At 34.5% G+C, this 23708-nt stretch overlaps 1 protein-coding gene across 1 annotated transcript; it reads left to right on the forward strand.

Annotated features, from left to right (window-relative positions):
• Positions 1–332: 332 nt before the first annotated feature.
• LOC129953985 (protein hairless) lies at positions 333–23095 on the forward strand. The gene is made up of 4 exons (XM_056067560.1): positions 333–3109; positions 4706–4858; positions 4931–7522; positions 16893–23095. The coding sequence occupies exons 1-4, from the start codon at positions 2119–2121 to the stop codon at positions 16919–16921; spliced, it is 3765 nt and encodes a 1254-aa protein (XP_055923535.1). The 5' UTR covers positions 333–2118; the 3' UTR covers positions 16922–23095.
• Positions 23096–23708: the final 613 nt, after the last annotated feature.

Genomic DNA, 23708 nt, shown 5'->3' on the forward strand with positions numbered 1-23708 from the left:
CACAGCGAACACTCCTTCTAGATCATTTCCAGCTGTATTCATAAAAATATCCCACAATTTGGGATATTTCCACCATTTAAATGAGACATAACACCAGATTCCCATGAGAAAATCCCAATTTTCCCACGCTCCAAGGTATTTTCCCACGATATACGAGCACCACATTTACGTGATTAAACTTTCTTCAATGGGCGCTAGACAGAGATAACCATCTAAAACCAACATCTTATCCATTTCTTTCTTTCTGCCCCAAAGAAAGGACCAAATCGGAAAATGAAACCACATACTGTTTCCATTTTATTCCGAGTTAATTTTTTAGTATAATTTTTCTATGTGCTGCATTCTTGGGTTTTTTCGTGCGGGTAATTTTTCTATAACATTATTTTCATCAATTTGTTTAAACTAATCGCCTCAATAAAAGTTACGTTTTACTTATTTAAATGCACAAACAACCAATCTAAATGTTAATCGAGTGTTTTGTTGCGTCCCTCGATCTGAATCTGAAAAATTTCAAACTTATTAAATTTATAAATTTCCATTTCCACACATAGTACAAAATTTCGCTGAGGCTGAGGAAGGCGATAGGCAACGACTACGACAGTATACAGTAAAATAAATAATCGTGAAAAGAAAATAAAAATTCCCCCATTTTCAGTGCAGTTTTTCTCATTTTACACATAAAATCATCCGAGTTCGAGTGGGAGTGAAAATTCTATCAAACTTTTTTCTAAATTGTTTATAAAATCATAATTAAAAAATTTTATCTTAAATAAAAAGTACCCCTAGTAATTAAAGTGAATTGAAATTGAAAGAAAAAGAAAAATGTGTGGTTGAGATTGTAAGAAGGAAGAAAAACACCCGCAAGAGTGAAAAAGGGAAATTTTCAGTGTCGTGCTCATTGGATGACGAAAATCATTCTATCTCTGTTTGTTGCAACGTTTGTGAATTTTGTGATAACTATTTTGCACTCGCTCGCTCTTATTTGACAGATCAAGGCATAATTATTTTGTTTTGCTTTCGAGTAGGTAGTGTAAAACTGTAAATTATTAAAAGTCAGAAAAATACTGTTAATTCTACAATAAATGCTGCCGCCATAGATCCGAAACTCTACACGACATTTAAACAACTTGAAAATACTATTTCTTGTTGTGAATTGGCTTTTATTACATTGATAAACCTAGTCAAATAAAATTACACTAAAAAGGGTTGAACGTGAGGGAAATTGGATAAAGCAGAGTACCTACTGGGAAAACAGGCAAAGGCAAAGGCAAAAGCAAAAGAGCCACAGAGAGGAAGTGCAAGAGTTTATTTTACATTGAATTCTGTCCATTTACGACAACGACAAGACAACCGCACTCATCCCGTCGTATAAAACAAAATGGCAGTTGAATGTTAAATTGACTTGGACTTGGGGACCTGGGTGTGAATGAACTAGTAGAAGAGGCGAACTACTGTCGTCCACCGCGGCGGCGAACACCGTGAAATCGGGACACGTTCGTGTTTCAATCGCCTTTGCCGTCAACACCGCTGGTTACCTATTTTTTTTTGTTGTAATTTCCAACTTGCCACTGCTCTTTTTTTTTGTGTGTTGGATTTGAAGCCTCTGGTTTGTAGGCTTTGGTGGCTTAAAAAAACTATAATTCCCTTTCGTATTGTGGCTGTGGGGTGTGCTTTGCATCTGGGAAGAAATCTATTAAGTAACTTCCCAATAATCTTATGGAAAATCAAACCAGGTGACGGACGGAAAGAATAATCGGAATCAGACTATCATATGGGTCGTCAACTGAAAATCAACCACCATTCAAATCTACACCCACTACCGCTGAACCCCGTCGTGGTCGTCGTCGAAAAACAAATGGTGTTCGAAACCTAGAGAGGAAGTACCTACATCAAAAAAATAAAAAAGAGGACAATACAACAAAGGCAGCTGAAACGGGCGAGGACACAGTCGGTTGGTCGTTCTTATAAAATAAAAACACACAATTTGTTCCTAAACGAAACAAAAATATATCTAAACGAAAGAGTGCTCCTCAATTGAATGATGATGACTTGACTTTAACCTTAACATGTCGCTGGATCCTAGAGTCTGAATTATGCTTACAGACATGAAATTGAGAAATGAAAATTGAAGATTTTATTCATCGTCGTCATCATAAACAACATCATCTCGCTATTGCTTCTTCTTCTACTGCTGCTACATCAGCAATAGTTTCTACTCCATCATCTTTGCAGTCGTCGTCAACGTCGCCGCCGCCGTTGCCGCTGCCGCCGACGTTTCAATTGTCAGGAACTACTAAACGATCATTATCAACATCATCTCTTTTAGCAATTAATGCACCATCATCAAAAAAGAATCATAAAAATGATGAAACAATTTGTTCTACGAAAATGAGCAATGAGAGCAATTCAATTATAAATGCAACAACAGCAGTACCGATCAAGAATGGCTTAAATGGTTCTTATAATACAACTTCCATTACTCCCATTATTAGTACATCAACAACATCATCATCTTTATCATTGACATCAACTTCATCATCATCATCATTCAATAATAGTTCTTCATCATCTTTGTTGTCGTCGTCATCAATTATTGCAGCAGTAGCTACTGCAACAGGCGCATCATCTACTTTATCATCTACGTCGTCATCAGGAACCAATATAGTGGCGGCTGTAACTGATAGTAGAATACACGTTAGTCGAGCTAATCCAATTCATTCGAATAGCAGCAATCAACAACATCATTATCATCACAATAATAACAATAATGGAACGACGATATCAGCATCGGGGGCGACGACGACAACGACAATATCGGGCGGCAGACATAGCAGTAGCAACATCAACAACAGCAGCAGCAGCAATAGTGCAATTTCGCGGATAAAAGTTGAACCGGTTGAAAATAATGGTGGATCGGATTATTCGGCGGCATGTAATAAAGGTGGTGGCGGTGGTGGTGGAATGGATAGTGAAATTGTTGGCAGGATACAAACAACTTCATCAGCTTCATCGTCGTTGTCAATGGCAACAGCAGCGGCAGGAACGACTGGTAGTGGGGGTGGTGATAACAGTAGATCAGGCATCGGTGGAAGGTTGCAATTTTTTAAAGGTAAGCTGAGGCAGTAAACAATATAATATTAATGCATTATTTGAGTTGTGTATTTGCTTCTAATATAATAGCCTAAGGAATAGGTAGGTATTAAGATCCACAAACCATTTTGGGTTTAGGTAAAACCAAAGTTTAAATGTATGAAAATGTGTACAAAATACATATGTGCTGAACAACAAAACAAAGGGGTTAAAATAGCCTTAAAATCAGAACTCCAAATACTAGGGTCTCACTTGACATTCAAAAATATATCGTGGCACAGTTTGAAAACACCATAAAACAAAGTATCTTGCCCTAAACTTAATTAATGCTTACAAAAGCTTGTCAACTTAACGATCATCTTAAATTGAGTTTGACTTTTGTGTTCTTTAAGGGAAATCATCTGTTCCCTTACAAATTTCAAAAATTGTGGTTTTGAAGATACTGCGCAAACATTTAAAGATAAATCAAGCTCAGCGCGAATTCCATGGTAATCCGAAACTTTTACGAACTCCAAAAAATCGTACCATGAAATTCGTTCGTAATGCAAAGTTGTATGAGATTTTCAACTATGATCTTATTTGGATAGTTTTTTTTCGGGATTTTCGGAATCACAATTAAAATTACAATTACAAATACAATTACAATTACAATTACAATTACAATTACAATTACAATTACAATTACAATTACAATTACAATTACAATTACAATTACAATTACAATTACAATTACAATTACAATTACAATTACAATTACAATTACAATTACAATTACAATTACAATACAATTACATTTAAAATTAACAATTAACAATTACAATTACAAATACAATTAAAATTGCAATTACAATTACAATTACAATTACAATTACAATTACAATTACAATTACAATTACAATTACAATTACAATTACAATTACAATTACAATTACAATTACAATTACAATTACAATTACAATTACAATTACAATTACAATTACAATTACAATTACAATTACAATTACAATTACAATTACAATTACAATTACAATTACAATTACAATTACAATTACAATTACAATTACAATTACAATTACAATTACAATTACAATTACAATTACAATTACAATTACAATTAAAATTAAAATTACAATTACAATTACAATTACAATTACAATTACAATTACAATTACAATTACAATTACAATTGCAATTACAATTACAATTACCATTACCATTACCATTACCATTACAATTACTTGTTTTTGCGTCCAAAGTCAAATTTTAGAAGTCTTCAGATATTCAAAATCAATGCAACAAATCTTGCATCAAGCCAAGGGTATTTCAAGAACAAGTTAAGAGTTACCCAAAATTTTGGAAAAGGACATTTTTCTCTTGAGGGATGACACAAATAAATAGAATTCAACAGCCTATCGAAATCCTTAATCCCAGAAGTTGGGCATCCTAGTCATCCTAGATCCTAGATCTGCCCATTGGAGTCTACCAACAATTAAAATAGAGGTTTTCGAAAATCACGCATTGCTTAGATATTTATTGAAATTGAAAATAAGAATTTAGAATAACTTCTTTTAAAGGAGCATTATTTTTTAAAATCAACCACTTTGTTTTATTCCAGACGGAAAATTTATTCTTGAATTGGCTCGAGCCAAAGAGGGTGAAAAATCTGGGTGGATATCTGTTCCACGGAAACAATTTCGATCGCCGTCAGCCACATCCTCGACCGTTACGCCCACATATCCCAAAAACGAAAGTTCAACATCATTAAGTTGTAAGTTAAATTTACTTAAATTATTGCCTTTCGACATATAAATACTTGGTCTTTAAATTTATTTTTTCGCAGTTTCGGATGATAACAGTTCCATACAGTCATCTCCATGGCAACGTGATCATTGCTGGAAGCAATCAACACCTCGCCGTGGCATTTCAAAGGAAATGTGTTTTTATTTCAAGCGTTCAAAACAAACGGTAGTCTCGCTGAATGGCTTGAAAAGCGCTCGAATAAAACGTCGAAGGCCCTTAGACAATTCTGTGTGTAAAACACCATTTAGACTGGCAAAGAATGGAAGTAGCATAGCTGCTGACGTTGTTGATAAAAAAGTCAAAATAGATAAAGAAAACATTCATGATAAAAATGACGTGAATGTTGACGAAGACGAAAAGAATAATGCGATGGATGAAGAGGAAAAAAGTTCTGATGATTCGAGTACAGAAAAAGAGGGTTCCGTAAGAGAGGTATCTAAGACTCCAACTCCCGACTCACAATCTTCCGATACTGTTGATGGAGCGACTTCTTCGTCGCCGTCATCTAAAACTGAATCAATAGTAACCAAACAACATCAACAAATAACAACGAAACAAAATAACAGAATATTGAATGGAGAAAAAAGACTTAAATCCCGAGCTAAGCTCTCAACGATTATACAGAAACTTCTTGACCGACTGCCGACAGGTTTGTACCACTTGTCGAAAACACAAATTATTGGAGGAGGAGTCACGGCCTCACAGCACCCGCACAGTCATCATCAGACCCATTCGTCGCACCAAATGCCATCGACATCGTCTAGATTAGCATCTGAGTTGCATTACCACCAACAACATGTTTCGCCGCGCAAAAGAATACTCAGAGAGTTTGAAAAAGTGTCGCTAGAGGATTCGCCAGCAGCTAATAGTAAACGAAGCCGAGCGAAAGGTAACTCACCAGCTTCCGGAACAATGCCCCTATCACAGATTCCAACTGGGCGTGGTGTGGCAGTTCCATCGTCTAACAGCAACAGCAACAGTTATGTTACCAATGGCAATCGTATAGAGCCTACGGTGGTCCCGACTAACAACAGCAATATTACTCCCAATAGCACCCCAACCCGGTTGTATAGCAGCTACAGCATCCATTCGTTACTCAGCGGCAACAATAGCAACTCCAGCAATAGCAACAACAACAACGCAAACGCCAATAACAGGTTAAAAGTTGAGCATTCGGTGAATACTCAAAGCAGTGGTGGGGCGGGATACAATGACCCTTCGTACCTGCGAGCGATGCTGGCATCACCTAAGTCACCAGAAGGCTGTACAATTAACAAATCGTCGCCGTATTCATCTTCCACGAGTGGCAGTGCCAAAAAACGATCTCCCCCATACTCGCCGATTAGTGAAATCCATCATCAGCATCATTCAAGAAATCGGAGTCCCAACGTAGACTACGGAAACATGCGTTCACCACCCGAAGCACACAACAATAGATCATATGGCAACAATACTGCAAACTCCTCCTCCTCCCGGCTGACACCGCCCCACGGGTATATATCTTCTCCGAAGAACTCCAACTCAACGGCGGGAAGCGACGGGTACAAAGTAAAGTCAGAGAATTTAACTAATTCTTCGCCCAATCATCATTTCTATTCACCCTACATGATGTCGCCAAAATATGTGCCGCCACCGAGTGCGATTTCTCCCAATAATGCAAGCGACACGTATCATCCAAAGCTCAAAGGCGCGAGGTCGCCCAGCAGTCAGCAGCAGCAGAACTTGCGTGGTGGAATCTTTCGCACTCATTCGCCGCAAGCTACCACAAATCACAGTAGCATTCCTCGGGAATCATCTCCAATTGGAATGCAATTGTCGCCATCTCCTGGCGGAGGTGGCTCAGGAGGAGGAGGAGGTATGACAACGTCATCGTCAACGTCCACTCCAAGAACTGTACCAAAAAAGACTGTCTCTATACGTAGACAATTTGCTTCGCCATCGTCTTCATCGCCAAGTCCCGGACTGAGTGAGCATTTAAAAAATGCTGGCAACAGTAACATGAACAGCAATAGCAAAGGAGAAGAGCGAACAGCGATGTCACCGGACAATAGACGAACGCCAACTCAAGACTCAGCTGCTGCGGCCGCAGCCGTTGCGGTAAGTAAGTACCATCAGCAAGCGGCAGCAGCAGCAATGATGCAACGCTCCTCACCTCTTGGTGGTGGAAGTGCATCATCACTTTACTACATGTACCCGCCACCAAATGGATCACCGAGTCCGCATCATTCCTCTTCGTCACCATCGCCGTCACCATCATCGTCATACATTCCGCAATTGAATCCATATTATCACCCCTATGTATCGACATTGGCTGCACTGCGCAATCCTCTGTGGATGCATCATTATCCGGCAGCAGCGGCGGCAGCTGCAGCCGCTGCTGGTGCTGCTGCAGTAATGATGCCATCGTCGGCTGCCGGACCAGTGCCACAAGGAGTGCCCTTCTTTCCATATAATGGAGCTGCGGCAACAACACCATCGCATTTGCACCACTCATCATATGCACAAATGCATTTAGCAGCGGCCGGCCAGCTGGGACTGCAGCCTCCACCTCCTCCCGCAACAATGAATCGATCACCACCAACGACTGACGATAGAATATCAACTAGTAGTATTAAAGAAGAACATAGTTCAGGTAAATATTATAAAAGTTCATAATACAAAATAAGAACCAGAAACTGAATTTTTTGTATAAACACATTAAAAAGGGTTCAAGGGCTGATTTTTAAAAACTTACCATAAAGTAGAATTTTTCTTAAAGAGGTCATTTAATGCCTCTTGTATTTTTGATTCCAAGTAGTCAGTATTTGTTTAATCAAAAATATCCTACATCGTCGTAGAGTAAATATATTTAAGGCTTGCATTCTGACTTACTTTTTGTATCCTCAAATGTTTCTAGTTTTTCCAACGTGAATGAAGTGAAAGTTCCCAAGATCTGTATATCTATAATAATTGGTATTGGAAACGATCTTAAATCATTTCTATTTCAAATCATAGCGAGTAACGACCTAATTTTCTTATCGAAAGTTCATGAACAAATAATGAATAAGCACATAAGACGTTACTTAAATCCGAATGACGTTATGTGGCCAAATCTATCTGGTTTTCGTAGCCCTTATAAATGTTATCGAAGAAATAAGGGAATATTATATATAAGAAGAATGTATCTTTCCTTCACTTAGTCTTTTCGAAGGTATTCACCACTTTCAACACAAATTTTATGTACTGACTGACCTTATTTTGAACAACATTTATTTGTTCGTATTTATAGTCAAGATATCAAGCAATGGTTATAATGAAATGTCATCATTCCCTCCATTAAGCAGAGATGTCCCACAAGTATATATTTTTGGATCTTTTCTATTTACTATGAATTGATTTAGAATAAATAAATTGGGTGGCGCAACTGTCCGTTTGAGAACTAGGGCCTAGTGACTGACAACTCTCAACCATTCCTGTGTGCGAGTACTGTTTTCAGGGATGGAAGGGACCTACAGTTTTAAGCCGAATCCGAACGGCAAATTTAAGAGAGCAATTTTCATGAAAAGAATTACACTTGGAGAGCTTGTCAATGACTTGCAAAAGGCAGGGATCGAACTCAAGACCTCTCGCATGCCACGGATACTACACGGAATTGATTAATATTCCTTTTATGCTGACTTAAATACCCTCTCCAGTTTTCTGGCTCAGTAAAGAACATGAGGGTTTTAAAAAACACTAACCTGGAAAAATCTTATAAATATTATTATCGCAAGAGTGTATAAGGGTTTACGAATGTTAAGGACTACATTAAAAATCACCCTAATTAAAACAAGAATAATATTAGCCAAATATCTTCTAATTCCTTAACTAAACTATATATTCGTGAAGTTGTACATCCCCTTTGATTGATATTTGTTCGGGACTACTTAGTCCTTTCTTCAATTCAACGCTTGTGAACTTAATAATAGAATCAATGACCCTACGTTAGCTTTGAATAGATCGTTAGAAATTGCTTCTCCAGTAACACTCATACAGGATAAGGAAACCACAATGGTTGGTTTAGAGCTAGAATCGTTCAGAAGAGAATGTAGGAAACTCTTTAACCTAAAGCCACAAGACTAGCTTCTCATTGGGATTCTTACAAAGAATTCCAAAAAAGTTATAAGAAGGCACTAAGGAAATCTATAAGCTGTCTACATCCGGTTCATGTTCTCTCTGCGTGGAGAGAAGTGAAAGTTGTTCTTATATACAAAGCAGTAAAATGCTTGCATGTCAACCCTAAAGATCAAAAACCTATAACCCCACAGATATTGATTAATATCCATTTAAGGGCAAGTGTTGATACAAGATTTTCTATCTATGTCTCAACATGTACGTACGCGCCATCGAATACTCCCTCCATTATAGAGTTCACTATAGTTGCTTTCCTTGATGTCGAAGGTGCTTTTAACAACATGGACACATCTGCACTAACATCTGAGCGTTGAGGGTTCGCTGGGGTGTTTATTCATTTAATGCTAACTAGCAGAAATGAAACTTGGTGGTGTTAAACCATACAAAACCGAATTAATCATATTTTCAAGAAAATACAAAATTTCATATGTTAACCCTCCCTATACTAAAGGAATCCTGGGTCTTATTTTAGACAAACAAATAAATATACAAGAAAGAGTCAAAAAAGCTACTGTAGCTTGGGCTAACAACACCGAATTACGTGGTTTTACAGACAGTAATCAGACCGATTTTATGGTGAATTGATGTACTTAGCAAACAAATAGAAGCTCTGCTATTCGCCTCAAAGCTTCATCACAGTGGGCTAACAACAGCATTGGTCACTCCGTAATTCTTAAGTATTTGGAATCAATTTCAAAGCAACCGAATCATAACCCAACTGCAATTCGTCAGAAACTTCCAAAATCCTATACCTTCCAGATCTTTCTGGGACGATAGCGATTCCTTGAAGACGAGTCATTCCACTTTTATACAGATTAATCAAAATCAAATGAAGGGGCTGGTGAAGGTGTTTAATCGGAAATTAAGTCCCTCATTGCGGCTTCCTAATCATTGGCAATAAAAGAAGTCTTATACTGGTTTAAAAAAATGTGATATCAACATCTGATATCCATACTTTCTCAGATAGTCAGGCCGCTATCAAATCTTTTGACTCTGTCTCTAGAAACTATAACAGTCCATAATTGTCGATCATCTCTAATGGAGATGGCACAAAAGTTTAATGTTCACCTTTGCTGGGTGAAGGCTTTGGCGGTAGTATCGTCTACACAATTTTCTTCATTCTATTTGAGACTATCCTTGTATATGTTTTCATATACAAAGCTTCCATATGAAGGTCGATGAATTTGTTTTTTTTTTTTTTTATATTAATGCACTTTTATGTGAAAAACGGCAAAGTAAACAAAAATGTCTCAATATTGTGTCTAGTAAGTGGATAAATGCAATTTTTGTAGGCTTGCATAAGCTGTTAAGGATCTTGTACCGATTTTTGTTTTTATTAACATTTATAAGTATACTTCTGCTTGTGTACGATCTTTGTACATACATTTATGCAAAATGGTTTGTATTATGTATAAAAAGCTACGATGCAATATTTGAAGATTAGAATTTTTTGACCTTTAAAGTTTTTTTTTGTAGATAAATATCAATTGATAAGTGATTTTTTTTTCAGGATGTGGGTTTGATCATAAAATCCAATTTTAGATATAAAGGGTATTGGTAGGCAGGCAGGTATTTCATAAAATTTCATAGGGAATACCTAATAGTATCCGGACACTGATAATATCCGAACACTTAGCACTTTGTGTGAGATTAGTATGAAGATAGGTAGGTTAGGTACAGTATTTAAAAATATGTAGTCTAACATAAAAACAAAAATGAATTCTTTATGTTGGTCCAGATAATTTAAATAATTTGATAGTTAAATTGAATGTCTTTTATTTATGTTCCAATCCAACTTTTGTTGTACCTAGATATAATTTTAAATTAATAACAATAAGCCTTAGTGGGCATAAACAACATAAAATTGTAGTTTATATTTAGGTAGGTAGGTATGATGTTTGCTGTTGTAAGTACCTTTAATACAATTTCGTCAGGTCGTCTATTTTATGATGTGTGACTTTTAAAAAAAAATTCAATTAAAAGTATTTTTTTACTTGTTAGCTTTAAGTAAGTATGGTAGGTAGGTAGAAATGGCGATCTCAAGGCAACCTAGCCTGAGATCCAATTAGCGCTGTAGTGCGCCGTTTTGATACCAAAAACTCGTTTGACCTTTGATTGAAAGGGATAGATTGATAGAGAAGGTTCATAGCGATTATGTTAGAGCCATTTTGTCGCATTGAGAAAAAAGATTAGGTCTAAAATTTTTTTCTCAGATAGCTCATCAAGTTCTTGAAAGAATGCTTTTCCAAAGTATTTCATTCTAGTGTTTGCCAAAGCAGGACATTTGCAGAGGAAATGGATTATCGTTTCACTTTCTCTTTGGTCACTGCAGCTACGGCAAAAGGTGTTGTAAGAGATGCCCAACTTCTCTGCATGAACTCCTATAGGCCAATGTCCGGTACAAACCGCAACAATCCTGGCTATGTCTTGCCTTGGCCTGCATAGAAGATCGTTTGTACGGGTTTTGTTATAGGTGGGCCATATCTTCCTAGATATAATGCAGTTGGGTAAATTGCTCCACATTCGGTTTGATTTAGTTTGGTAGATAGAAAAGATTTTACCCTTCATAGCGCCAAGAGGAATGTTAACCATTTCCGTAAGCGAGCTATGAAGGGCCGATCCTTGCCTGGCTAGCTCGTCAGCCCGTTCATTTCCCACGATACCACTATGGCCCGGAACCCAGATCAGGCCGACACCAAGGTTAATATTCAGGCTCGCAAGCTCATCGCGACATTGCTGGACCAATTTAGATGAGAATATGACCGAACTAATGGCTTTGACAGCTGCCTGACTGTCTGTAAAGATAGCCGCATTTCGGTTTTGGTTTGGGTTTTGTTTAAGTATCTTACATGCCTCCCTTATTGCCAGCAGTTCAGTCTGAAAAACGCTAGGAAAGTCAGGAAGCCTAAAGGATTTGGCTACATTTAGGGACTCAGAAAAGATCCCAGAACCAACTCCGCACTCCATCTTTGAGCCGTCAGTAAAGATGGTTGTGTCGAAACCTATCGACACGATGTAATCCTCCCAATCTTCTCTGGATGGGAAAATAACCTTAAAACCCTTACTAAGGCTCAAAGTAGGAGTGCAGTAGTCAGTGTCTACCGAGATAATATCTGAGGGAATCAATTTCGTTGTGTTGCTGTGACCATAAGGTTTTGACAACCAGCTGTTTGATTTCTTCAGCCTAATAACGCTGCAGGAAACTATGTATTTAATAAAAAGGTCGATTGGTAGAAGATCCAAAATAACGTTTAAGGCGTCCGTTGGGCAAGTACGCATGGCCCCCGTGGTGCCCACGCAAGCTGTTCTCTGAACCTTCTTTAGCTTATCAATATTATAGGCTTTGCTAAGAGCAGGCCACAACACAATCAAACCATATGTTAAGATTGGACGTACTACGGCTGTTAACGTCCATAAAATTATCTTCAACTGAAGTCCCCACTTTTTGCCGAAAGTTTTGCTGCAGGCGTAGAAGGCAACACGAGCCTTCTTAACCCGTACTTCAATATTTAGTTTCCAGTTTAGTTTAGGGTCGAGTATAACTCCCAAATATTTTGCACTGGAAGACAATGATAGGATTTGACCGTTGAGTCGAGGTAGCGTGAAGGGCGGTACTTTAGTTTTGGTGGTAAAGAGCAACAGTTCAGTTTTACTTTGGTTAACTCCTGATCCACAACTCGTGGCCCAGTTGCTAACTTTCTTCAAAGCTGACTGTTGGATTTTTATGAAAAATTTACTGACATTTCCTTACATCCTTGATAACTTACTATTGTAGATAGACTATAATAAATACCTTTGTACATATAGCATAATATCATAAGAGCTAATACAAAATATGTCTTAAAATTTGTCTTTGAAACAATTTTTTGACCGGAAGTTATAACTACCTACTTTATAAACTCAATGATTTGTATTCATTTTTAAAACAAAAGATTTTAAAAGTTGCTCATCCCATTTAAAAAAATCACTACCCTTAAAAAACGTCCAAGCTAAAATTTCCTTAAATTATACGGTAACCAAACCAAAATACTAACACAAAGATACAAATGTGTTTTCCTCTTTCACTCAGACTTTCGTTAATTCACTATTGTTTTTCTCTATTTCAAATTAAAACGTTTGTAAGTCTTCCGACTGAAATGGATTTCTCCATGAATGTCTTCACTAAACGTTCCACCAAAAATATCTAAAACTCCACCATGAGAGTACTATGGTTTTCATATACAAAGGTGCCGGCCCATATAGACATTCCAAGAAGTTGTAAGGCTCGGATTTTCCAATAGGGATTTCACATCTTCAAATTTGTATTGTCAATTTATTCAATAAACTCAACATTTGTATTCCAAACAAGCAATATCTGCAAATTATAAAAAAATGTTTACTGTCTAAATGTCGAAGTTCAACTTTCACCAGTGTCAGTCGCTCTTTAAATTATCTCACTATGATCAATTGTGTAAAGTACAAAACCGCAGTAACTTTAGAAACCTCAGTTAAATGTGATATTTGCAATGCTCTTACTCACATTAATTGTGCTAAAATAAAAGAATCCAAACTACTTATTATAAAATCATATAAAAACATATTCTATAAATGTGATCAGTACAAATCAAAGCCCATTTCAATCTGTTTAAACAAATTAAACGACATTATGAAAGTACTTGACTGATATTAAAAATGAATTTTCTCATCTTATGTTAAATCTCAACATTGATCCAATAAATAAGGAACCAAATATATCTAATATAAATCATAATGTACGCCCTTCAACGATCACCCAGAGAGTAGAAAAGGTCATTGAACCCTCGAAATCATCATCAAAAAATTCTCGACAAAAACTTCCATTAAGCACCAACAAAAGCTCTCCATTCGTGGTACAGAGCAAAAATAATCGTTTAAATAAATCATCACAAAAAATACCTCTCTCCCCATCCGTTCGGCCATCAACGCAAATACCTAAAAATGTAGATCATTATGATAAAACCCCTGAGGTTGTGAGTGCCGTTGCCACTACCGCAGCAGTGGAAGCCTACATAAACCTAACCGACGAACCAATAGACAAAATCTCCTCCTCCCCTACCGCAAAACTACCGCCAAACGATACCATCGTTAACAAAATACCAATAGTCGAAATCCCCGCCTCCCCACCTGTTCAACCAACGCTAAACTATTCCAACACAAACCAAATTGCAGTTCCATCAGATGAAATCCCCGCCATCGTCTCTGAAAATTTACCATCGATAAATGCAGTAGGACAATCTCAACCAAAACAAATCATAAGCATTGAGTCTGAGAGTGTTACTGCTGTCATCGCCATCACCACCGCCCCACCACCAACTAACTACATTCTTTCAATTGAAAACGAACTCAAATGCAAAAGCAAACGTTTTTGGCATTTCTTAAACTCCAAACGTAAATCTTTTGGGCTGCCTAGCTGTATGAAGTATCGAGACACAACTAACAGTGAAGTTTCTGAAATTTGCAACTTATTTGCGAGATATTTTCAATCTGTTTATTCTTCAGAACCTGTTACAGATTACGATCTTCCATCAGGCTTAATCAAATGCGTTGACATTGGTTCACTTGTTTTATGTCAAAATGAAATAGAGGAGGCTTTATTGAATTTAGATTTAAATAAAAGTGAAGGCCCGGACAAAATTCCACCTTTTCTACTAAGAAAATGTGCAATTGCGTTAGCTCAGCCACTAACAAACATTTTTAATATTTCTTTAGCTACAGGCCAATTTTTGAATACCTGGAAAATCTCATTTTTATCCCCTATTTTTAAATCGGGATCAAAGCAAGAGGTCACAAACTATAGACCAATCTGCAAGCTATCTGCTATACCAAAATTATTTGAAAAAGTGATGAATAACAAAATTTCGTCTTTAATCCAAGAAAAGATATCAGTGTTCCAACACGGTTTTGTAGTAGGTAAATCTACTGCAACTAACTTAACTATTATGGTGAATGCAATCATAAATAATATGGAAAAAGGGTTTCAAACCGATATAATTTTTACCGACTTTGCCAAAGCATTTGATAGAGTCAATCACAAAATTCTACTCTATAAATTACTTTCCTTTAGTATAAGTTCGTCTCTTTTAAACTGGTTCGAGTCTTACTTGACTGGAAGAGTACAAATTGTTAAAATTAAAAACTTTTATTCTGATGATATTTATTTCCCATCAGGCTTTGATAATATTCCAACAATTTTTAAAAATTCTGACTGTCTCCTTTTTGCCGATGATCTCAAGATCTACCGTAGAATTACCTGCATATCGAATTGTAGCCTTCTGCTAGAAGACCTGGTGAGATTGATAGATTGGTGCAGGATAAATAACCTTCATTTGAACGTAGAAAAATGTCAAATACTATCGTGTTTCAGGATTCTTAATCCAATTGTCTTTGATTTCAATATCAATAACATAATTATAACAAGGGTAAATAAAAAAAAAGACTTGGGAGTAATCCTAGTTGCTAATCTGTCTTTCCTTCCTCATTATAATTACTTGATCAATAAAGCGAATAAGATGCTGGGTTTTATAAAAAGAAATACCAGAGAATTTACTGATTCATTCACTTTATTATCTCTTTATAACTATCTGGTAAGATCAGTACTTGAGTATTGCTGTACAGTTTGGGATCCTTACTATGCAAATACATCAAAAAGAATTGAAAAAATTCAAAGAAATTTTACACGTTATGCTTTTTTCAAGTTAAATTGGAGAATAGTAACACCTGCTTATGAAACCAGATGCCTGTTGTTTGTAATAAAAACGCTAGAAGCTCGTCGTAAATACTTTTCAATTATGTTTGTTCGGGATATCATTACAAATCATGTTAATAGTCCACCTCTAGCAGCACTAGTCCATGAGGATAATGCTCCTCTAAGAATTACATGAGAACGGTTTTTAATTTATGAGCAGTTTCACCGCACAAACTATGGTCGCAATGAACCCATTTCTCGTTGCATCAGAGAAAGCAATGTAGTTTGCTCTGGGATAAACTTTTATATGGATTGCACCAGAGAAACTTTTAAACACAATTTAAATATTGTTATTTATTATACATGTATACCATTTTTTATTATTTAATAATAGATTAACCATGTAAATCAATTAAATGTAATTTGAATTGTATATACCAACCTAAATTTTTAATTATGTATCTTAGTCTGTAAGAGTACAATATGCTCTGATTGATGAATAATAAATAAATAAATAAATAAATAACATTTGGAGTCGGTGACCGCAACTTTAAGAGCGTCGACTCCATTATTTTCGCTCGTAATTCTCGCTCTAGTTAAAAGGCCCTAGTAAAAAGTTTAGTTCAAAAATTTAAGTTTGCACATTTGTTATTTGATATTGGCGAATTGGTTGCGATATCGAAAATATCGCTGCGTTTCAAGAGTCCGTTTAATCGATCCAAATCAGTCAATCCCACGGCTGGTGGTGCGTTCTTCAAGAATTGGCTATGGCTTAGACCACATTATGGCGTATTTTCATAAAGATCTTAGTTAAGACCCATTCAAGTCAAGCTCATGCAATGCCAACTTTTCGAAGACGTTGGAAGAGCTCATGAAATAGCCTCCGATTCTGTCGAAATATATGGCGGAGTCATCGAAATTAGATCCAACTAGTTCAACTCTGCAAAAATACTCGCGGTGGCGATTCACAAATGTTTTGAATGTTCTTCAATGGGATAATAAAGTTTTTGAAATATCTGAAATAGTTTTTTTTTTTTTTAAAGTTGCCAAGTTCTCTCAATCATATTAAGGAACATCTGATTGTTTTCTCTTTATTTCAAAATACATTTAGTGATACAAATTTAATATAAACAATTTTTTATTTCAGATGTCCCTTTGAACCTTTCGAAACATTAAAGAAAAGATCGATGCATTGGGTCCATTTTTAGCAATGTAAGTCAAACAATTCACTCTATTTTTACTAAAATATTTAACATAAACGAAAAACGACTATTTTATTGTAATACAACATATTTATATCTTCATATATATATATACATAAATGTATATTATATACACAATTTATATATATATATATAGTTATAAACTAAGAACGAAAAAGCAAACAAAAGAGCACACATAATTATTTTGTATTAAAAATATAAAACAATTTGTTTTTATTTAAATTGTAAAATTGAACAATTTTTTAAGAAAACATTTATAAATTAATTTTGTCACTTGTAAAAAATTCGATAATAATAATAATGATATAATATATTTTTACTGAATTGTATTTGCTAAAAAAAACAAAAAGCATAAAACAAAACTATTTTTTTAAACAAAAAAAAAACAAAACAAAAACAAAAATTATACCTAATCTATAAATGTGAGGAGAATGTTTTTCTTAAAAGAATCTCAGCCGTTCAAGGTTTTTTTTATTTTTCAATATAGACTGAATGAATTTTTAATATACAAACGAAAGAAATTTTAAGAAACAAAACAAAAACAAATTAGTTGGAACTACAATTTTTTAAGATCTACATTATAAAGAAAGTATATTTAATATTAAATATTTTGTAAATGCTTTTCCGTACAAAGAGATAAAAGCGAACAAAATCAAAGTATTTCCTAATCAAATTTATATATGACTTAAGGAAACTTTAAACAAAACAAATAGTTAAACAATAATAATGACTACGATCCACTAAGATGATGTAACAAAATACAAATTCAGGTTAACCAAAATTAACAAAACACAAAATGATGTGCCTTTGAGAGGATTTAAACAAAAATAATATAACAAAAACAAAACAAAAGAAAATTTAATGAAATGAAATAAAAGAATTTAACTATTTACGAATAAGATCAAAAAACAAAAAGAATGCATTTTGATACAAAAAACGAAAAGGAAGTATTTTAAAGTGTGGAATCTAGTATGGGTTATGATATATATTTGGAATTATGATTAGATAGTCCAATTTTTAATTTTTTGATTTAATTATGTACATACATATAGACATTTACTGTTACTGTTGCTTAGTTTTCTTGTTCTTCTTCTTCTTATGGTGCTTTTTGTTTGAGTACTATTTTTGAACTTCGTTAAGTTAGTGCTACGAATCCCAGTGAGAATTATTTTGTTTCCGTTCTTAAATTTAAGAAGTGCGGACCAGTGAGCCATAAGCTGAAGATAAACATTTTGTTTAAATATTTAATTTGTATTTAATTTTGTTTTTATTCAAATACTCGTTCCCATGTTCCGTAATTTTTGCTAATTTCAAATTTCAGTTTTTGTGATTTTAAGTCCTAATTTTTGTTTTAATTTTTCATTGGATGATGTACCGATGCGTCCTAGAAAGATCTTTAATTTCCCGTAGGAGATTGGATGAGAATACTCATTCTGTAGTTTGCTCATCCAAATAAGATTCGTTAAGGAACTTAAAGTATTTGTGTAATTTAAAAAAGGATAGTTCTTTATCTTTATAAAAGGCAATGTCCCAGATGTCACTGTCTCTGGTGAATATTGGTACTCATTAAAGAATCCTTTCGGTAGCATTGACCTCCAATCGTAGTCAATGACTTGCAGTCATCAGTTAGGAGACCTGTCATTAACATTAGAATATTTTTACTTAGAGTAATACAAGAAAAGTTGTTCCCAAATAGCAGTTTAACCTGTGTTAGTCTGGGGAGTACTTTCCAGAGTTTTGATCTTTTAGCCCCCTCCTCTGGTTTGATCTTGATTTTCTTCACATTTTCTTCTACATCGTAATAGGACTCTGGGACCATTGAGAGTGCCATTCCTTGGTTGTTTTGTTAACTTCTACTTCTTTACTTTCGAATCTAACGTTCGAGTGAAGTGAGCATTCCATTCCAACACTAGTATGGAGTTGATGGAATATAGGAACTTAGTGGTTTTAGCCTTCACTTCTACTCGGTGCTTATTTGATAGGACAGAAATTCAGGACTATAATACATCCCAAATTATGAAAGGTATTAATATTTTATATAATTTTCAAAAAAATATCAAGGAAAACGAAAGGTTGCATTGATAGCGGTGTTGGAATGGTGTCTTTCAATTCATTCAATCAATCCATTCAGTCACTTTTAATTAAAATCTAAGTCCTGCTATATAATATCGGAGTTATCAAGGTCCATTTGCTGAAATGAAACTTAAATATATTTAAAGTTCAAAATTTACCGTACGAATTAAAGCTAAGGAAAAAGAGACACATAATTTGAAATATCATGTAAAATTTATTAGGTCAGTTATATTTACAGTGGTGCTAGAAACATGTTTTGCTACCCAAGAATGTACAATTTTTTTTTATATATTTTCTATAATGTAATTAAATCATACAAAAATTAAAACAAGTTTAAATAATCCACTCAATAAATTATGGTAACAAAAATTTAAATAAATTAAGAAATTCGTCTGCTAAAAACTAGCCGGATTTTTGTCACTAAATCTTAAAAATTAATATTTTGTCCAATTACCTTTATTTTAAATGACTTCTTGGTATCGACGAGGCATTGACATGATTAAATTGTCGATTATAGAGACAGGAATATTCTCTCACTCATTCTTCACAGCTGCAAAAAGAGAGCTTGTTGAAGTGTGCGTTCTCTTTCCAAACCTCCTTTTTAAAACTGCCCACAAGATCTCGATGGGGTTTAAATCGCGATATTGGGACGGCCACTCTAAGACACAAAGATATTTGTTGCAAACCACTCTTTTAGCAGATTTAAAGACTGTTTGGGATCATTATCCTGCTGAAAAACCCAACGCAAAGGCATTTCCTCTTCAGCATATGGCAGCATTGTTGACTCCAAAATATCCCTATATTGATTTGATGCATCAGACCAACGCCTGCACCGGAAAAGCAGCCCCAGACCATCACCGAGGCACCACCGTGCTTAACCGTAGGGAGTACATTTGCTGGCTTTAAACGTGTTCCTTTCATTCTACCATCGGAGTAAAATAAATTGAATTTGATTTCATCACTGAAAAGCACACTTTTCCATTTGCTTATAGTCCAGTTCAGATGTTCTTTGCAAATTCAACCCTGATTAAATGTTTTAATTATGAAATTGAAAGTCTTTCCGATACACTTATCATATTTTACCTTTTTTTACGATGTTTTTCAGTAAGTAGAGGCTTTTTTGCTGGTCGCAACGCATAAAGACCGCATTCGCTTAAACGACTCCTTACCGTAGATGGCGCTATAGATAAATTTAAATCCTCACAGATGTTTTTCGAGGACGCAAAAGGGTCCTTAACAAAATTCTTTACGCGCCTATCTGTTATAGCTGTTGTTTTGCGTGGGCCCGGGCATCCACCACCATGCTTCTACTGATTTCCCGCTTCTAATCTTTTTGATAATGTCATAAACCGTTGAAGTTGGTATTTTCAGCATTTCAGCGAATACATTTTGTTTTGTACCGGCTTGATACTTTTCTAACACTTTATAAAGAATAGCTTTTGTGTGACGTGTTTTAGCAATTTTATTAATCGAATTAATTTCTATTTAGACAGCTCACAACCTGCTTAGTTTTTTTTTAATTAATTTTGTTATCCAAATGACAAGAAAAACAGTAACCTAAACATTAAGGCTCGAAGTTTTATATTAAATCCGGTTAGTTTTGAGCAGGGATGTTATGGTTTAAATTTATATATTTTATATTTTTTTTACTATCAGATCATTTTTTTAAAGTAATTATAAAGTTTACCAATATATTTTTGAAATAAGTACAAACAAGAAATTCCCACTTGATATTAAGGAAGGCATTATAAAAAAATCCGGAATGTTTCTAGCTTCACTGTAGTTAAAAAAAAGTGTATGATCTTTACTTTCGGTTTCCTTCAAAAATTTACCAAGAAAGTTAAAGTAACAAAGAGCGTGAAAAAATTAAATTATTAGTTTTTATCCAAACTTGTAAGAGAACCCAGTCTGATTTTATCAAGAACTTCTGTTTTCAATAGAGAAATATTTGTATTTTGTGTGAAACATAACATAATTAAGACTGCATAATAAAAAAAATGTCTTTCACCAAAGAATTTCTTCGATAAATACTAAACATGATCATCAACTTAAACGTGTAGGTCATCTTAATTATTTGTCGAAATTGTTCTATTTTTCTGTAAACTCTAAAGTTTTAAAGAATACTTTAATGTTCACAGAAAAATAATTCTCTATATTTATTGAAATATGCAGTTCGATTTTTAAAGCAAAAAGAAAACAAACTGAAATAATGTACAGTAAGTCTGGAAAACGACATTAGATAGTCGAAGTTCGTATGTTCGTATTGATTACAAAAGTATAAAATAAAATTATTCTTGTCGTCTTGTCTTAATTGATTTTATGAATTAAAAAGAAAATTCTGGAGACAAGACGATGATTTTAATTTAAATGCATTTTATTCACAGAATCAATACAAAAACCTAACAAAGAACGTTAAACCTTGAAAAGAGGAGTCAAGTGTCACTTAAGTTGAACACACTTGTTGAAATAAAACCTTCAATTTTTACAAACTCACTGCTACAGAAAGGTCGTATAGTGACACTATTTAGACTTTAAAATTTCATTCTGAATATTAAGTTCTTTTTTATTTTCAAAGAGAAAATATTTTGTTATTAACTTGAAATTCACAGTGAAATTTCGAAGTACCTAACTTTTTCATGAAATCCTCTTTTTTCCCTTTGAGTCTTAGTCTATGAGGTGACATCAAATTTTTTGTTTCAATTTATGTGTCGATTGCCAAATCAGTCGTCTAATGATATTTTTAAGCTGCCTCACTATTACAGGGGGTTTGAAAACGGGTTTTGTCTAGAATTTTGCTTAAAGTGTCGCCACAACAAATCAGAAGCTCCCCAAATTCGACGAAAACTGCGGAAAAGTACATTTACATTGAGAAGCATCTCGTTGGTTGTGGCAGCACAAAGAAAATGTTATAAATTGAAACTAAAAATTCGCCTAAAGCTCTCTATGTAGATAAGAATCATTTTCGAAGATTGAAAAGAAGATGAAAAGAAGACTGAAAAGAAATGTATTGGTTTTTCAAATTCGGATACGATCGATTTCTATAGCCAAGCTGTATAATCGCCTTAGTGTGCACCGTGAATATCTCGAATCGTAGTTTGGTCATTTTGAAAAAATCATCAAATCAGGAATTCAATCTGTTCACGAAGGATAACCTTTTCATACCGAAAAGTTCAAGTCTTAGATCAACCCACTATAATTTCGTTCATCTTAATACGTGAAGTTTTTGTTTACTATTAGAAAAGAATTTTTGTTTAAAAAGTATTTAAAATTACATTTTTCAAATCTTACCTTTCACATAAAACACACGCAAAAATGGTACATTACTTCTCTGTTTTTTTGTTGATGCCATACTTAATTTTTTTGGGTGGATTTAACAAAAATTGTTGATTTTTTTTAAGATTTCATTTTCCAATTATTCATTCATTTTAAGAAAATTTAGTTTAAATTAGGATAGGTGTTTTTTCAATAGAACAAAAGACACAATAGTCTTCCAGTATTTGAATGCAAACGAAACATTGCATATACCCAAAAGCAGGGGTTTTCATACCTCTCTGTTTTTACGCTGTACTCTCCATTAACAACAAAAATTGCTATAGGCGTTTACAGTGAGCCAAAAAGCCAATTACAAATAAAGTGTAGTTAAATCCGAAAAAGAAAATATGACTTAAGCTTTCAATGGTTTTCATCATTAAAATCAATCATGGGAATATTTTTGCCAGGTTGTTTATAGCGATCATTAAAAATGTCTGTCATTGAAAAAAAATCGTGATTGAAATCCACCGAAAAACTTTTACTGACCAAAATCTGTCATTGGAATCGTGTGTAATTAGAACATAGATCAGTGGAACGATTCGTTTCACTTTTGAACATAAGAGTATCAACTGTTCAGGAAATGAATTTCCGTCTGGAAAATAGAAAAATACATTTTTATAGAAAAATAAATTCGCAATTACACTCTTTATTCTTAAAAAACTTCTTTTTGTGATTTCCGATCAATCAGTATAAGATTTTCATTTCTAACCAAAGAGAAACACCATCAAATATCGATTCAAAATTTTTTCCGGATCGATTTTAATGATAGCTATAACTCGCCTCTTAAAAACAAAAAAACTTGGTTTAGGCGTTTACAGTGAGCCAAAAAGCAAATTACAACAAAAGTAGAGCTAAATCCGGAAAATAAAATATTTTGCTTAAATAACTTAACGGTGTTTTATGTTACATTGAGATCCCTAACTAAATAAACAAAACAGAAGGATACTCGTGCTGCGCTAATGGAAATATTATCCATAATTTCAGAATTTTGGTATAGGTGCTCAATTTTAAACAAAATGTATTGTGTTTAGTTTATTTTAATTTTATAAACATTTGTTTAAATATTAAACTTCGTAAAATTTATAAATAATACGACGGTACAAAGACTTTGCATGAAGTCATCAAGTCGTTGGCATCGCTTTTAGGCATTTCCTTCCATGATTTTTCAACCACGACCCATAGCTCATTGATATTTTTGGTTTTTGCCTTCCAAACCTTCCCTTTGATATCTACTTACAGATTCGCTATTAGATTAAAGTCGAGAGACTGAGCAGGCTGTTCCATAAGGTCATTGTTCTAATTACGAAACTATTGCCTTGGTTTTCTATTTGTTGAGCCCCTATTTTATTGGAATG

This window comes from Eupeodes corollae, chromosome 1, assembly GCF_945859685.1.
Source record: "Eupeodes corollae chromosome 1, idEupCoro1.1, whole genome shotgun sequence".
Taxonomy (NCBI): Eukaryota; Metazoa; Arthropoda; class Insecta; order Diptera; family Syrphidae; genus Eupeodes; species Eupeodes corollae.

Coding starts and splice junctions, on each gene's coding strand:
- LOC129953985 (XM_056067560.1), top strand. CDS start 2,119: ATGAAAATTGAAGATTTTATTCATCGTCGTCATCATAAACAACATCAT. Junction 3,110..4,705: donor AAGGTTGCAATTTTTTAAAG/GTAAGCTGAGGC, acceptor GTTTTATTCCAG/ACGGAAAATTTATTCTTGAA. Junction 4,859..4,930: donor AAGTTCAACATCATTAAGTT/GTAAGTTAAATT, acceptor ATTTTTTCGCAG/TTTCGGATGATAACAGTTCC.